This window comes from Vitis riparia, chromosome 9 (assembly GCF_004353265.1).
Source record: "Vitis riparia cultivar Riparia Gloire de Montpellier isolate 1030 chromosome 9, EGFV_Vit.rip_1.0, whole genome shotgun sequence".
Taxonomy (NCBI): Eukaryota; Viridiplantae; Streptophyta; class Magnoliopsida; order Vitales; family Vitaceae; genus Vitis; species Vitis riparia.
Window position 1 is genome coordinate 11,369,321 of NC_048439.1, and position 17,609 is coordinate 11,386,929.

Consider the following 17,609-nt stretch of genomic DNA (forward strand, 5'->3'; position numbering starts at 1 on the left):
GGTTGGAGGCAAAGTTTGGTTTGAAAGTTACTGAGTGCAGCCTTTGACATTGGTTTGGTGAAGAGGTTTGCTACTTGCTTTTCAGTGGAGATATGTTGAGTGATGAGAAGTCCAAGTGCAACTTGTTCGCGCACAAAATGGTAATCCAACTCGATGTGTTTGCTACGAGCATGAAACACCAGATTTATTGTCATATGAAGAGCACTTGTGTCATCACAGTAGAGAGTTGGTGTAGATGCCAACGAAATGTGAAGATCTTTAAGAATAAATGACATCCATGTGAGTTCAGCTGCTGTATTTGCCATGGCTCGATATTCCACTTCGGTGCTCGACCGGGATATTGTATGTTGTTTTTTTGCACACCAAGAGATGAGATTTCCTCCAAGAAACGTATAATATCCAGTGATGGATCATTGTGTGGTTGGACAACCTGCCCAATCTGCATTAGAGAAAGCACAAAGATCAAGTGTTGTATTGGAAGTAAAATTCAAATTGATGTCAATTGTGCCTTTGACATATCTTAAGATCCTCCAAACCATTTTTAAATGCACAACAATGGGAGCATGCATGAATTGTGATGCATTATTCACACTATATGAAAAATCTGGTCTCGTGAGGGTTAGGTATTGTAAAGCACCAATGAGTCCTCTAAAATAACTCGGATCTTCTAGCAAGACATTATTTGGTGATGTCCTGGTTTTGGCTTCAAAAGGTGTACTCATAGGCTTGTAATTGACCATATTGGCTTTCTCAAGGATAGTAAGAGCATAGTGAGATTGGGATAAGTGAAGACCATCAGATGTTTGAGAAATCTTGATGCCAAGGAAGTGATGAATTTGGTCTAAGTCCTTCATCGCAAATTCAGAGCTCAAAAGTTGAATGAAGGTTGATACTAGAGCTATAGAGGAACCTATGAGGAGTATATCATCTACATAATGTAGGAGAATTAGTGTTCCAAGGTTAAAGTGAAAAATAAACAAAGATGGGTCACCAAAGAGTGTGAATTCAAGCAGGGACCATTGAAACCCATAAGGAAATATTAGCCCCCTCAAAATCCAATTCTAAAGTTAACTCGATATTCCCTTAAAAAGAGTCAATTGCACTCTAGAATCCTATGATATTAGATCAAGATAGAAAACTCAGGTTTGTGATCTAATATCCATTGCATGCAAGTGAATCATAAACCAATGTTCATAATCCAATAAGGTAGTAGCAATTAACCTTTTAGAATTAGTTCTCAATCCTTGAATCTCAAATCCTCCTATATCATGATCAACTAACATGCTCTAATCTATAAAGGACATATGTCAAATCCACTTAAGAAATTTCTATGATCATAGACTATATGATCATGAGATCTTTAGGATCATCTAATGGGACATATTGTCTCAAACACATGAGATATCATGGTGCATCTATTGAGAATGAGAAGTTTTCAAATCAATTTTGTTCAAAGAAGAACAAATTTGCAACTGTTGGAAGTTTCATTTACCCATGATCTTCCAGCCAATAGCTCTTCCTTATTCCTTAGCACACAAACAATAAGGGGTTTGGGAGGTTGGAGGCTAGGGTTTTCTCTCTCTCTGTGGATGGTGGAAAAAGACAAAAACTTAAAACTTTAACCCCTAAGGAAGTATTTATAGGTTCCCTATTGGGTTTAAGTGACTTAAGCCCACCAAAGACTTAAGTCACTAAATCTAGACAAAAAAAAAAAAAAAAATCATAATTTATTAATTAACCCAACAAGATTGTCCAATTAATCAATTAACTCAATCCAAAGATATTGTTCACTAACCCATATGCAATCTTATGAAATTACCAAAACGCTCTTAGGCATATAACTGAACTAAGAGTCAATCTAACCCTCATAAACTATGCTAACAAGCTATATAAACTCAAGTGAGGACTATTGGGACCTATATGACAGTACTAGTTCTCTCAAAATCCAATTTTGAAGCTGATTCAACATCCCATTATAAAAAATTAACTACACTCCAGTACCTTATGTAAATAACTACGATACGCTAAGTGCTTAGATTTGTGAGCTGCTATCTGTTGTATACAGTCTCTTTATGAACTAGCATCCGTAGTTTAACAAAGTGAAATCTATTAGCTTCTCAAGATTACTTCTACTATTCTTGAGTTATTGATCCTCCTATTGTGTGATGACTCCATTTTTAGAGTGGTGTGCAGGTCCAATTTAATTAACAATCCTTTGAGAATATTAAAATACTCGGTTACACATAAAAACTCCCTGTTTGGTTTTCTGGATTTGTCTCTTAATCTGAAAGAATTGGGAAGTAAATCCCACATTTAAATATGTCGTGTTCACTGTTGTCCAGATATCACGTGTTGTAAGGAGAAGAAAATAAGTTCTACTTATCTCCGGTTGCATAGAATGCAACAACCAAGACATAACAAGGGAATTCCCAATTTCCCAAGCCTCATAAGTCGAGTCTGTGGCTGCTGAAGCAAGTAAGGTACTATTAACATACTTAGATTTCCCTTTTCCCATCAAAGAGATTTTGGTTGATTAACGCCACTCCATAAATTTTTTTCTATTTAATTTCACATTGGAAGTTTGAAGGGTAAGATTATCATTATGTGAAGGAGTTTATGGGTTTGTGGTAATGGGTTTTGAAGGTTTTGTCATGTTTACAAAAGTGAGACAGCGATAGAAGAAAAATAGGGTCAAATCAGACTATAGTACTCCTCAACAAAAGAAAAAAAATGATCAGCTAAAAAGACGTGAAATAGGGCAGAAACAATACTGCAATACTTCTCAATGGAGAAACAAACAATGAGTAGAGCTGATATGAATGGGCAACAGCAAGGATAGCCAGAAAAACAAACACTTGATGGCTGGTATAAAGCAATCTTTGTTTCCGATGATGAAAAACAAAGAGGAATATAACACTATTGGCAATCTCTATTTTGTGGATGAAAAACAAGGGAGAACAGATAACTCAATCCGTAGGGAATATATGATCACTTTAGGATCTTACTCGAAGGTCAAAGTCACTACTAACTTCGACACAAGTTCAATATTCTTTCAAGGTTGAAAAACAATACAACATAGCAACTTAGTGAAGTTATGACTACCTGGTAGCCTTATGTCATGATTCACCATAGGTCATGTCCAATGTGTAACTACACACACTAGTGTACTCACCATGAGAATTTCATCTCGATGACCAAGACTAGTCATCTCTCCAATTAAGAGATAGTGTATTATAACCTCTGATGGGTTGCTTAAGCTCACGAGCTAGTTTTGAACAAGTCATCTATTTGTAAGGAACCCATGACTTGGATCTTCCATGAAAATCCTTATGCACCCAACTCATGTATAATGGAAGAGATGCAAGCCAAAACACTCATAAAGTACAATGTATGGAATGACGATAAATAAAAGTGAAACTAGAAATTTATTAATAAATAATAAACTCCAAATTTTGTTACATCATATCATGATTTGGAGGGCTCTATCCTAATAAGAAATATATGACCTCAACCATAAGGAATATATGATCACTTTAGGATTTCACCCATAGGTCATAGTAACTAATGACCTCAAGATTACCATAATATTCTCTCAAGGTTAAGAACCCATGCAATATAGTAACTTGGAGAAGTTATAACAACTCGATAGCCATTAATCATGACTCTCTGTAGGTCCCATTCAATGTATAACCAACACACTAGCACACTCATCCAGACAACTAAGATAAGTCATCTCACCAATCAAAAGGTAGTGTAGACTGTGACATTAGATGGATTGCCTAAGTTCATGAACTAACTGTGAACTAATGAATCAACGTGTAAGAAACTCATGACTTGAATCTTCCGTATAACTCCTAATTCACTTAATTCATGTGCAATACAAGTTATTAGGACATAATGCTAAATAAATCATAATGCAAAAGTATAATAGTAAATTGAAACTTATATCATATGTAATGAAATTAAAATGTTATATCATGTTACTACTTTTAAGAAAACAATTCTTATTTGGAAAGTAATTGCATGAAAATTTATTTCAATAAGATTTACCAAAAACATATTTTCCTAGAGAAACTTATTTATATCATGTTACTATTTTTGTTGAAATAGAGTCTCTTACTATTTTTAATGAACTCTCTCAAACCTAAGAGCAAGACGGAGTGAGTCAATCTCCCATTAAGTCAAAAAGAGACCAAGAAGGCATAGAGCATTATGTTATAGAACAAGAAATGGGCAAGGACAATAGTGAATTCATAGTCTTTAACCTACCTGAGTCATATGTTGGCTCTCATAGCCAAGACCAAGTTGATTTCCTTGGAGCCAAAAAACTTTTGAAAACAAGTTTTGAGACTCCAAAAGAAAAAAGAAAAAAAAATTATTGCGTACTTCCAATTTAAACAACCCATACCCACTTTCAAAATAGAAAGTAATAGCGAAAGAAGACATCCCATAGTGTAGGGTGAATCTTCCCTTTTTGTGGAGAAACTATGGGATTACAAATCTCATATTCTCCAAGCCATTGGGTAACTTACCTCTCCACGTTTGGACCTATATTTACCATACTTTTGATAGCCTAAAAATAAAAATGTTGATTTAAAACATTTGCCACCAAAAAAAAAAAAAAAAGAAAAAAAAAAGATATAGAGTAGGATTTTCTCCATTGACATCTTTGATAGTTTTTTTTACAAGTTTTGTTTTGTTTTGTTAATGTGTGAGTTTAGAATCAAGGATTGCAATCATGGAGAAAATGATGAGCTTGCAAGGTGTTGTGCCAAGAACGTGTTTTTAGTATCTTCTTTCACTTCTTTTACTCACTAATAGAGGTAATAATCCTTTTCATTCTCCCTTTCAATCTTTTTTGTGTATCATGCTATATTTCTCATTCCCTTTCAAACATTGAAGACAATGTTCATTTTAGGTTGAGGAGAGAAGGAAAATGAAAAAAAAAATAAATAATTTGATTAAATTGTTAGATGCAAAAATAAGTTTATATTTTTTAGAAGGTATTGTCATTCTAGGTAGTAATTTTTCATCTTATGGTTAAGTTGAAGCAAAATATCTATTATTTTCCTAAGAATGAAATTCTAAGCTACATTGGTCATGCAACATGTACACTAAGCTCTAATTGTAGGTTGACGATTTACACCTTTGACTTGTGAATTGTTAGACTCTTGTGCGCTTGAATTGCATTGATATATATATATATATATATATATATATATATATATAAGTAGGGACAGTTTGTGAATTATGAGAGAAGAAAAAAGTGAAAATTTATTGAAAATATGATGAAAAAAAGTAAAAAACAAAAAAGTGGGTGAAGTAGAAATTTTGTCTTAAAGCTTGAGCAGGTCTGAAAGGTGACTTTAACAAAATCCTTGGAAGACTGATGCCTTAAGCAAATTGGTTGGAAGTCATCAACCTCTATGCTTACTTTGTGGGTTGATGAGTGAAGTTTATCATTTGTATGATGTTATTGTTTTTGCCTAAGCTCGAGATGAAACCTAAGGGGTGACATTTTCAAGGTTCTTGCAAGCCTAATGCTTTGAGTCGATTGGTCAAGAAGCAATAGTGAATTCTCACTACATAAGCCATATAGGAAGAAACTATAACATTCTAGACCCCACTAAAAAAAATAAAAAAGGCAAAAGTTAAAAAATAAAAAATAAAAATAAGAAGAGATGAAAAAGTGTATCATAATCATGTAGATGAGAATATAGCAACAAATTGGTGGGGGTTGTTAAAGATTATAAATACAGTTGGAAGCTAGTAAAATTAACACCCAATGATAGTTTGGAAATGCCATTAAAGAGACTAAGAATTGAGAGCTTCAGTTAGCTTAAGGATCCATTTCTACTACTTAGTATGACATACTTCTCTCTTATAGAATAATATGAGCTGATTAAAGGTTACTAACCCTAAAAAATTGAAGCATGTTTTTTCTCATTAGTTCATGCTTTAGGTGTAGTTTTATCACTTTCCTTGCTAAGATCTAGCAGTACGTTAGGTGGGAGCTATGATTGGTATGAAATTTCTCATTATTATCGTAGTTAAACTATGCAAACTCATGGCCTTACATGCACAATAGCACTCAATATATCATGTTTTCACAATATAAGGTGTTTTGATCGATTTCTATGAGTTTTGCAAGAAAACATGTCAAAAAAGAACTTAAATGAAACACTTTGGAATTGTGACCTAAGAAGGAAGAAGATTCAATATTCCATGAATTCCCCTTCAAAAACCATAAAAAGAAAATATGAAGAAAAGTTAGATCATTAAGTTTCCCAGTAGGCTCGCCTAGAAAAGGTTAGGCTTGCTAGGCTAGGGCCTAATAGCCAAACAACCACCCTCTTTTGCAATTTTAAGTTTATTCCATACTTTAAATTTGATCAACACCTAATTTAATCACCCCAAGGTTTGAAATATCGGAAAATACAGATATATCAATACTTGGATTTTATAGACATATTGGTACTTAGATTTTACGAATATATCGAAAATATCAGTGAATATCTTGACAAAAATATCGATCTTATTCAAAATTCATGAAAATACTTAAAAACATTTAAAAAATAATAATAAAATAAATAATAATATACATATTAAAGTTATTTTGTATATGTAATTGATATAAGTATGATTAAAGATAATATTTATCAAATTTTTATAAAAAAATTAACTTAAATTCCTTTAATATATTTGTATTCATTCATTTTAAAATTTTAAAAATACTTTTATTGAAACATGTTTTATTACATTTTAAATAAAAAAATTAAATTGATTTATATAAAATATTTTATTTGAGATTTAAAATGTTTTATTCGCATTGACCGACAACTGTTTATTGGTCTTGAATATCATATCGAGCCTCACCGATAACCGATATCAGTGAAATTTCACCAATAAAAATCAACATTTCAATCATTGATCAACCCTACCACCTACTAACAATAAAAGTTATATAATGTTTGTTTAGACATAGAATGGATTCACTCTCGTTAAAGGATCAATTATCATGACATTTTGCGAGCTTTTTGTCCATCAAATATATTTCTTATTTTTTATTTTAAAAATCAAGAAATAGTAATAGGTTTTATGTAAAATTAGTTGTAACTTTTATATGAGTTATAAGAGCTCTTAGAGTTATATTAAAAATTAATAATTGTAAAAACTATTTAAAAACAAATGAGATATTAAGAAAATTTTGATATCTGAAATTTTAAATTTTCTATAACTAATTTTTAAAAACATAAGGAAATTTTTTTGGTTTTTTTTAGGGAAATGTTTTCAAAAATAATTTTGAAAAATATTTTTTTTAGAATTGCTTTTTAAAACTATTCTCTAATGTTTTATGGATACACAATTTGAGAACTTATTTTATGTTTTTAAATATTTTTTTTAAATAACATTTGTCTTGATACTTTGTTTTTTTCACTCTTCATATTTATATAATTAGTTTTTTTTAACAATCTAAAGAAAACAAATGAAAATAAATAAAAATAATTAAAATGTATTATAAAAAATACTTTATTTTATGTTTTTAAGAACAAAAAATTTCTAACTATCAAACATGTTTTTCTATTTTTTTATTCATAAAAAAAAAAACTATTTTTGAAGATAGCTTCCAAACATACCTTTATTCTTCCAAACCATTTTTCTAATTAAATATCTAAAACTAATTTCATCTTTCCATCAAATTATAAGAATAAAGGTAATTAAGATTTGTTTCACTATTTGATTTTGCTCAAAGAGACGCTCCAGTTTCCTGGTAACTGTTTCATCAATGTTTTGAATGGGTAGAGATTTCTGGGAGGGCAAAAATGAGTAAGTTCTGTGTTAGAGGAATCTCACAGGGGATGCCAATGAAAGAGCAGGACATGGGGTGATGATGGTTTCATTATAGAATTGCTTCCAGAGGGGAAGACTAAACAGAACTTGAAAACGAACAGGGAGTGAGAATCTGAATCAGTGGAGGTTAGGGTGAAACGACCATTGATGAAGGGAACGAAAAATGCTGAGTAGCCTTTACAAGATGAGCTGTGAAATCCTGAGTTGGAGAAGGAATTTGAGAAAATAGATTCAAAGAAGACATGGCTTGAATGAAGAGGCCTTGCTTGAAGCTGCTAGACATGATGACATTGACGTTGTTAAAATCGTCGTTTCCATATGATTTTCTCTCTATTCTAAGGGTCCACAAGGGAGAACAGCACTTCGCATGACTGTAGATAATGAATATCTTGATGTTGTGGATTTCATATCAGTAGTGGAGTGGGTTTTAATGCTTCTGACGTGGTGAAGCCAAGCTGTAATAGAGTCGACACTACAGAGAGAGGATGAAAGATGACGGAAGCGGAGACGGTACACTCACTGGCGTTGACGTACTTTTCCATGAGATCGCTTCCCACTTTCTGCCCTCTTTTCGTCATTCTACCATGGTGCACATTGGTTCCCGTTGAAGGGTTCTAAACTCGGGATTACCTAAAGTAGCATGAGGCGCAAGGATTCATGGACATCTGGCCAAAAGCCAATTGTGATTGCATGGAAGTTAATCGCTCGTCATGCTGAATTTGAAGTTGCACTTTAGTTTTTTTCTTCCACCTGGTCATGTGGCATTATCTACGACTGATTCTGGTTCATTTGGCAACATAATGATCAATTTCTATTGTGCTATGGAGCTGTATCCCCGGACCGGTAAGAACTTTGACAGTGAGGCTTCCACAAACTGCAGATTCGGGATGATGTTTTGGGGCAGTTCTTGTTGTGACCTATTGAATAAAGTCGTATGAGATTCAGAGGTAAATATTACATTGAAGCTGGTATATGTGACAAAGCTCTTTTGGTAAGCAAGTTGATTATGTTGGTAATGCACTATGGTGGCCGGCCCATGCAAAAGGAGATTCAGAGGAAGGTCTCCTAACCTATTCAAAGGATGAAAGGGTAAAACAGTAGCACTATGGGTTTCAATCCAGCCTACAAAACCTTTGTAGAACCCATCATCCACCATGTCTGTCACCATCCACCTCTCTTATTTATCATACCCATTAGCATGCTCACCGTTATCAGTTCAATCCCCACCTACCATACCCAATATCGGCAGATGATTCCACCCCAACACCTTTTTCCATTTTACCATGCCCATCTTTAAAACCACCCCTCTCTCTAAATCTTCACTCATACCCATTAAACCCATTTCCCACAACCCATTCCACTAGCCTCATGCTCATATCCTCCTATACCATTCATCCCCATCATGCACATACCCCACCTATCACCCCACCATCCATCCAACTCACCTTCATCTCATTTCAATTATTTTCCACGTGCATGAATTCCTATGCCTAGTGTTGAGAATCAGAAGAATCTGAAACTAATGAAAAACACCAAGAAACAGAGGACTCAAAGGAAAAATGGATTGCAGAAAACTGAAAAAAAAATTGAAAAAATACATTAGACTTGAGTCCTTTTATAATACATCAACGACACAATAACAAAGTAAAGAATAAACTGAAATAACAACTCTTCTAACTAACTCTTCTCATCTAACTTGCTTTCTATTTTAAGTCTTTCTTCTTTCCTTTTTAATTCCAAGCTTTCAATATGAGATGCAACACTCCAACACCCCCCCTCAAGATGAACATGGATGTTAATGATGTTCATCTTGCGAAGATTATGATGAAAAGGTAGAGAACCAAGAGGCTTTGTAAAGATATCTGCAAGCTGTAATCGCGATGGAATATGGAAGAGCTTAATAACATGCTGCTGCAATTTTTCACGAATAAGATGGCAATCAATCTGGATATGCTTTGTTCTCTCATGCTAAACTGGATTTGTGGCGATGGACATTGTTGATTTATTGTTAGTATATAGCAAAGTTGACTGTGAATGTTTGATATCTAGGTCTTGTAAGGCATACAAAAGCCATTGAATTTCACAGGTGGTAGTTGCAAGGGCTCGGTACTCTACCTCTATAGAGGATCGACTAACTGTAACTTGTTTCTTTGATTTCCATGAGAGTTGCCAAGAAAAATTGAAAAACCAGTGACACTCCTTCTAGTATCCACACAGCCTGCCCAATCACTATCGGAAAAACCCTTTAATTGAAAATCTGAGGAAGAAGAAAAAAAGAGACCTTGCCCTGGTGTGGCCTTTAGATACCTCAGTGCTCAAATGGTTGCTTGATGGTGACTGACAGCATGTTTTGCTAAAAATTGGCTGAGTACTTGTATAGAATAGGCTAAGTTAGGCCTAATGAGAGTTAAGTAAAGTAATCTGCCAATGAGTCCTCGGTAACCTGATGGATCTTCATAGAAATTGGTATCATTTGCTGATAACTTGAGGGTAGATTCCATAGGGAAGGCAACAGGTTTGGATCCAATTAAACCAGTGTCTTCAAGTATGTCAAGTATATACTTTTGTTGGCATAAGGATATACCAGTCTTGGACCTTGCAACTTCCAAGCCAAGAAAGTATTTCAATGGGCCTAAGTCTTTAATAGTGAACTTGGCATCTAAAAAGGTCTTCAACCTTTCAATTTACAGAATGCTATCACTTGCCAATAGCACATCATCCACATAGACTAATAAGGCCATAATTGATTGCCCTAGTAAAAATTCAAGGAGCCTGTTTCAATCCAAGTTATTCCACCACAACCTCAATCCAATCAAGCAAACAACTTGGCAAAATTATTTTTAGTGATATAATCACCAAAGATGTGGATTCGTCGGATGGGAACGTGTTCATAAATAAAAGGGAAACGAAAATGATAAAAGATGACCCTCGTTTTATTCACCTCTATTTTAAGGAGAGGTTTTGTACGTCTCTGCTTATAGGTTCAGAGAATCCCACATCACAAAGACATCACATCGATAGCAGCCAACACTAATAGAATTGAGAAGGAAGGCGTGGGGTGAGCATGACTTCCAGAGGAGTCACCTTAGCCAAGATAATACTTAGGCCTTCTCTCATGTCCACCGGAGCGTTCAATGGTGTCGATAAGTCAAACCCTTGAAGCAGCCGACCAATCACCAAGTGTAACAATTTTAAGGCCATGGTGATCCCTGGGCAAGATCTTCTACCAGAACCAAATGGGATGAGCTCAAAATGCTGCCCCCAAACATCTAAATCCGCATGGGTTGTCAGAAACCTCTCCGGCTGAAAATCTTCAGGGTCGGACCAGACACTTGGGTCACGGTGCAACTTCCACGCATTCACAAACAAGCGGGTGCCTTTTGGAATGTGGTAGCCAGCAACATGACAGTCTTCCATGGCTTCGTGTGGCGCAGATAGAGGAGCTGCTGTGTATAGCCTCAGGGTTTCCTTGATAACGGCTTGAAGGTAATGCAGGTTTGGAATATCCGATTCTTCCACCCACCTGCCTCTACCAACTTTTAGATCTAGCTCCTCTTGAGCACGCTTCAAAGCATGTTTATTGTTTAATAATGCTGACAGAAGCCATGTGGAGGTTGAAGCCATAGTGTCGGTGCCTCCCACCATGAGAGTCTGCATAAGTTTAAAATTGTAGAAATTTACCAAAACATTGAAGCCATGATGACCCAAATGCATAAAATACCAAAAAAAAAAAAAAAAAAAACATTGAAAGTCTTGAAAATATTCAACATCGCTTGAAAAACTAACTTCTTGTCAAATTCCACTATTATATATAGAAAAAGAAGAAGATGTAATTGATGATGATGCATATTTATATACAAATATATTTAAGTTCTACTATAATTCAAATTCTATCTTCTACTCTAATTCAAATTTTATATTCTATTATAAATAAATACCAATATTAAATTAAGGATAACATTAACTTTCCCTGATATGCATGACTGGCAAGATAGAGCTTTGATAAGAGATTCCAATTTTAGTCTTGAGAGAAAGAAAATAGAGATTTCAATTTTGGTCTTGAGAGAAAGAAAATAGATTACAATGTATCTAGTTCTTGTGGAGGACGATCTCCTAGTTTTTGTGTAGGACAATTTCCCTGGATCTAGGGAGCGAGTAGATTCAACCTAGTGACTAAAAGATTAGGCAAGAGTAGTGTGATCTTCCTAAGTCTGATTTCCAAAAACTTTGAGGAACTTGGAGAAAAGAAAGTTTGTTAAAGGAAAAGTAGAATTAAGAGTCTTATTTGACATCAAACTATATATAATGTTTTAGAAGCTAATGCAATAGATGATATAAGAGGTAAATGAGAAGGTAGAATATAAGGCAGATCTCAAGTAGAGGTAAAAGAATATGAGCATGTTTGTTTTCCCAAGACAAGATATGTAAGAAAGCAATGAAATCTTTGAGGAAGCTTTTAGAGAAGGAGAGAGAAGTAGAATTAAAGGCAATAAAGAAGTATATATTAAATTAAGGGAACCAATACTTGTAGGAAGCAAAGAAGAAGAAAATTCTGTTGGGTTTGAACTAGGAAAATTTGGAGCTTTTGGCCTTAAAGAGGTATTGAAATTAAGATATTGCATTGGAGACAATGAAGAAAGAGACATTGAAATTAGGATATTAGACCATAGGGAAGGAGGCATTGACAATCCATAAGCATAGCAAGGTCACTACCATTTGTTGTAAGGATAGGGGGAGACATGCAAGGCCTAAGCCCTGTACCTTAAATTGTTCCAAGTTGAGATTGCTCCAAGTTGAGAATAGGGTTTAGGATTCTAATACCATATAGAAAATAAAGGTCAATATAACATATTATTCTCATTGATGATAATAGATATTTATATACAAATACATTTGAGTTCTAACATAATTCAAATTTTATCTCTTACTCTAATTCAAACTAATAGCAAATGTTTACTCTAATTCAAATTCTATATTCTATTCTAATTCAAACTGATATATGATAAATATATAAATACCAATATTTAAATTAAGGATAACATTAATTTGGATTGTCCCCGTTGTGGTGGCTTGACTCAAACCATGGAAAACAAGGGCTAGAAGCAAATTCAAGGACCCCCTGGTTCATTCTATAGTGTACATACCATCCCATGTTATTCCACCACAACCTCATTCCAATTAAGCAAACAACTTGGAAAAACTATTTTTAGTGATATATATAATGACCAAAGATGCAGAGTCGTCGGATGGAAAACGTATTCATATCATTATTTTGACGACAATAAATGAAAAGGACGAGAAAATAATAAAAAAGAGGAACCTCGTGTTATTCACCTCTATTTTGAAAGGGTTTTTATATAGATTTTTCTTTTTGTTTACTCTCTCTTTTATATACCCGTGACCATGCATAGGTTCAGTGAATCCCACCCAGCAATTCCGACCTAGCGGCACATAAGTACATGCCATTGGGTTTTAGGAAATGTTATTGGGTTGAGGTCGATTTTTACATCTTACTTTAAAGTAAATTTGTGAAAATTTATTTATTTTATTTAAATTAAAATGATTTAAAATTTTAATCAAATTTTATATACCTTAAATTTGAATTATTTGTAAGGATTTTTCTATGTTTTTTTTTTTTTTTTTTTAATTTTACTTTTAAAGTTGGTTGCAAAAATACACTTTTCCAAGGAAGAAGGAAGCAGTACATGGATAGGGGAGGAGCATACCATTACTGTTGCCTTGATGACTGTTTCCCTTGAATGGCCAAATATGGAAGTGTTTCAAGCACCGATAGCATCACATCAATTAAATCCTGCCTCTTGCTGCCCTCGCTGTTGAGCCTCATCTCATGTTCTTCCACCCAACCTCCCACAAGAGAGTCCACTTCCTTCGCCACCCGCTTCATCGACCCCAAATACCCTTGTGAATCCATCCATTCTACACCTGGAATGGCATCCGACAAAACAAAGGCCCCCGCTAGAGAGAGGAATTTCTGAATTGTTGCTATGGCCCGCCTTGCTTCCTCGTTTCCATGGCCAGAAGTATTGAAATACCTCTTCCCTGCGATCATCTTTAGGACTATATTGAAGCTGAGGTGTTGAAACCATTCACTCATCACTACCTTTATGGATGGACCCAGTCGCTGCCTTTTCCAAGTGAGTACAAATCTTTAATGGAAAGATCCAATTCCGAAATCCGCACATGCTTTAATGCATCGAGGCGACGGGCTGAGAGGATTTCCATCATGGACAGCTTGCGCATCTCACGCCAAAGGGCTCCATAAGGGGCGAAAACAAATCCAGCGTGGTTGTATCCTAAGATCTTTCCTGCACTGGAACTTGGGCGTGAGGCGAAGACCTTGTCATTAGTGGTGAAGCATTCTTTAACAGCCTCACAGCTGCTCACCACAAGTGTTCGGTGCACTCCAAGGCGGATCATGAAGACGGGGCCGTGCTTATCAGCCATGCCTCCAAGGGTTCGGAATACTGGGGTTTGGCCTCGTAGTAGAGGAAGGTGACCTAGAAATGGCCAGGCACCAGATGGCTCTGGGGCTGACCTGCCCTTGCTCTTCTCAGCAAGAGTCATAACTCTCCATACACCATACAACAAAACCAACCCCAGAATTCCTGAGATTGCTACTAACTGAGAAGGGGTATCCATGTTGGATCGTCTGAGACTCTGCTGATTCACTATTTAGGTTCAAACTGGTAGCTACAACTTTCCTCCGTCTTCCTCCGTCTAGACACCTTTTTATTTATTTAAATATTGTTTAATTATTAAATTCATTAATTTCAGTAGGAGCAGGTTAAGCTTCCGTGAACTATAATATATCTATGCACAAAGCCCAATAATTGAATATCATACTATTGCAGCATCGAACAGCGTGACCCAGGCCACCCGGCCGGTTCTGGTGAACCGCTCCCCTTTCGCACCCCTAAAATAAATTAAATAACACCAAACACAGTTTCTTTATGTTACAGAGTATAACTTTGAGTTTTGTGCTAATTCATGCCTCAATTTTTACTTTAAAAAAAATGTTTGGTAAATCAAGTTAATGATTTAATATGAGTTAATAATTTAATTTAAGTCATTAAATATATTAAATATATTTAATAAAATAATTTAATATTTTAATTTAAAATTAAAAATACTTTAAGTATTAAGTTAGAATAGTTAATTTATATCTAATCTTAAATACTTTTTATCTTATTTATCTATATTAGTGAATATATTTTAAATTATAATTTCACATCCATGATTTATTTTTTATAAAAATATTTTGTAATTATTTTATGTATCTACGATACTTTAAATATGAATATTTTATAAATAAATTTATAACTCAAAATTGATGAGGATAAATATTAGTTAAATTATGTAACGGTATGAATTTGATGGTTTAGAATAAATTTAAATTTAACTTTATCAAATAACCTTAATAATTAAAATAAAAAATAAAAAATAAATTTTAAGTTAACAACTTAAGAACAATTTAACTTAAAGTTAACTTAAATCATTAAGTAATAAGTATTAAGTTTTGGACTATATCATTCGAATTCCCAACATCAGATATCAAGCACCAATATATATATATATATTATATCTATGTGCTAACAAATTTTTTATCCAGGATCTTGATGATAAACTCAAATATTTTCTTAGTAATGAGGTAGTTGTGTATTTTTTTAAGGTTTTCTTCAACGGTAGCACAAATATTTCCATGATCATACTCAAATATTTGTGTTGAGTAATGGTTCACTTGTCTCCCATGGATGAGCATTTTATCAACACATATCCTACATCTTAGAGCCATTATTTGGTTGTCTTATTGTAGACCCCTTTTATGGGGGGGGGGAGAGTTTTGGCTCTTCTTTGGCATTTCTTTTTAAAACAAGGGGGGACCCCTTTTCTCCCAAAAGGGACCAGCTACAGAGAGAAAAAAAAAAGGGCAGGGATGGCCATAATTTGAGGGGCCATGCCTGCTGATGAGGACACAAGAGAGTGGGTGAGAGAGATAGGAGGGTTTTGGTGGTTAGGAAGAAGCTGAGGGGAGGGCGGAGGATTTTTTCGAGGGGGAAAAGAAAAGAGAAAAGAGGAGAAGGGAGAGGTATGATATTTACCATGGCTCTTGAACTCACTTGATGTATATGATCTCTCTTTTTTTTCTCTTAATAGTTTTGAGTAAATATCATCCGAGCATATGTTTTGTTTCATGGTTCATAGTTATGGTTTAGATGCTGCTATCTCTTTCGTTTTTTTTTTTTTTTTTTTTTTTGGAGAGCAATGGAGCTCTGTTTTAACCTTCTCCTCATGGCCATTACCATGCTCATCATCCACCCCCAATACCCACACTGCCACACACCAATATACCATCTCCCCTTTATCACCACCCCACATTCCATGCATGGCCGCCACCCTCACCCATCTTCCCCATCACTTCTTCCCTCTCCAGCCGCCATGGCGGCAACATCTCTTGGATGCCACGGGACTGCCGCCACTGCCCATCTCTCCATGGTGCCACCGGCATTGGGAGCCTCCCTCTGAAGAGGATATCCAGGCGGAGGGGCAAGTTGAAGGAGATGATGCCTTAGGCTTGCCCATGATGAGAATTAATTTGGGCTTAAGTTAAAGCACCCAACCCAAGTTGATGTTAGGATGATGCCTTGGGCTTGCCCATGATGAGAATTGATTTGGGCTTAAGTTAAAGCACCCAGCCCAAGTTGATGTTAAGATGATGCCTTGGGCTTACCCATGATGAGAATTGATTTGGGCTTAAGTTAAAGCACTCAACCCAAGTTGATGTTAAGATGATGCCTTGGGCTTGCCCATGTTGGCCTTGAACTTGGGTTTAAGTTGGAGCCTAGACCCAAGCTCTTGGTGACGGTTTTGGGCTTGAGTTGGAGCCCAACCCAGGCATGTTGATGAAGGGCCCCATGCCCCCTATGCTAGCCACCCTCATTGGCCCATGCCCACATCCATTTAGCCCATTAGGTTGCCCAAATCCAAATAATTCTCTTAAAAACCTCTAATATCCATAATTAATTAATTCAATCATTCCCTCTTGTTTGTTATCTTATTCTATTTCTACCAATTTATTTAACTCATCTTAAAGACAATTAAAAGACAAATTATTATTGTTAATTATATTTTTTATCTTGAAATTTATACTATTCAATTTCACTAGTTTAAATATTATGATTGTTAATTATTATTATTACTTCGTACGCATCTATTTATCATCTTTTAAAATCCACTCATTAAAGTTAAATTCTAATCCTTCAAAAACCCCATATCGTAATTTAATTTTTCAATAAATAGTTTAAATCTCATTTTCATCAATTAGGACTATTATCATATACTTATCTAGCTATTTAAAATCTAAATCTTTCAAGGAAATCCTGCGTCTTAATTTAATTCTTCAATAATTAGTTCAAATCTCATTTTCATCCTTTAGAATTATTTGTCCCGTATTTATATAGCTATCTAAAGTCTAAATCTTTCAAGGAAACCATGTCTTAATTTAATTCTTCAATAATTAGTTCAAATCTCATCTTCATCCATTAGAGTTATTATCCCATATTCATCTAGTTATTTAAAATCTAATTCTTCAAAAACCTCATGTCTTAATTTAATTTTTCAATCCTAAAAATTCTACAATTCGTTTAAATGTTATCCTCATCATTTAGAATCATTATCCATATCTATTTAAAGTCCAATCTTTCGAAAACCCCATGTCCTAATTTAACTTTCAATCCCAA

At 34.7% G+C, this 17,609-nt stretch overlaps 2 protein-coding genes across 2 annotated transcripts; both read right to left on the reverse strand.

Moving 5' to 3' along the window:
- Window positions 1-10,719: 10,719 nt before the first annotated feature.
- On the reverse strand, window positions 10,720-13,624 carry LOC117922398 (xanthotoxin 5-hydroxylase CYP82C4-like). The gene is made up of 2 exons (XM_034840538.1): window positions 13,578-13,624; window positions 10,720-11,502 (listed from the first exon to the last, which is right to left on the reverse strand). Exons 1-2 carry the CDS (start codon window positions 13,578-13,580, stop codon window positions 10,882-10,884), a joined length of 624 nt encoding a protein of 207 aa, XP_034696429.1. The 5' UTR covers window positions 13,581-13,624; the 3' UTR covers window positions 10,720-10,881.
- Window positions 13,625-13,974: 350 nt separating this feature from the next.
- On the reverse strand, window positions 13,975-14,511 carry LOC117921802 (xanthotoxin 5-hydroxylase CYP82C4-like). Its single transcript, XM_034839761.1, has one exon. It carries the CDS (start codon window positions 14,509-14,511, stop codon window positions 13,975-13,977), a length of 537 nt encoding a protein of 178 aa, XP_034695652.1.
- Between the last annotated feature and the right edge of the window lie 3,098 nt (window positions 14,512-17,609).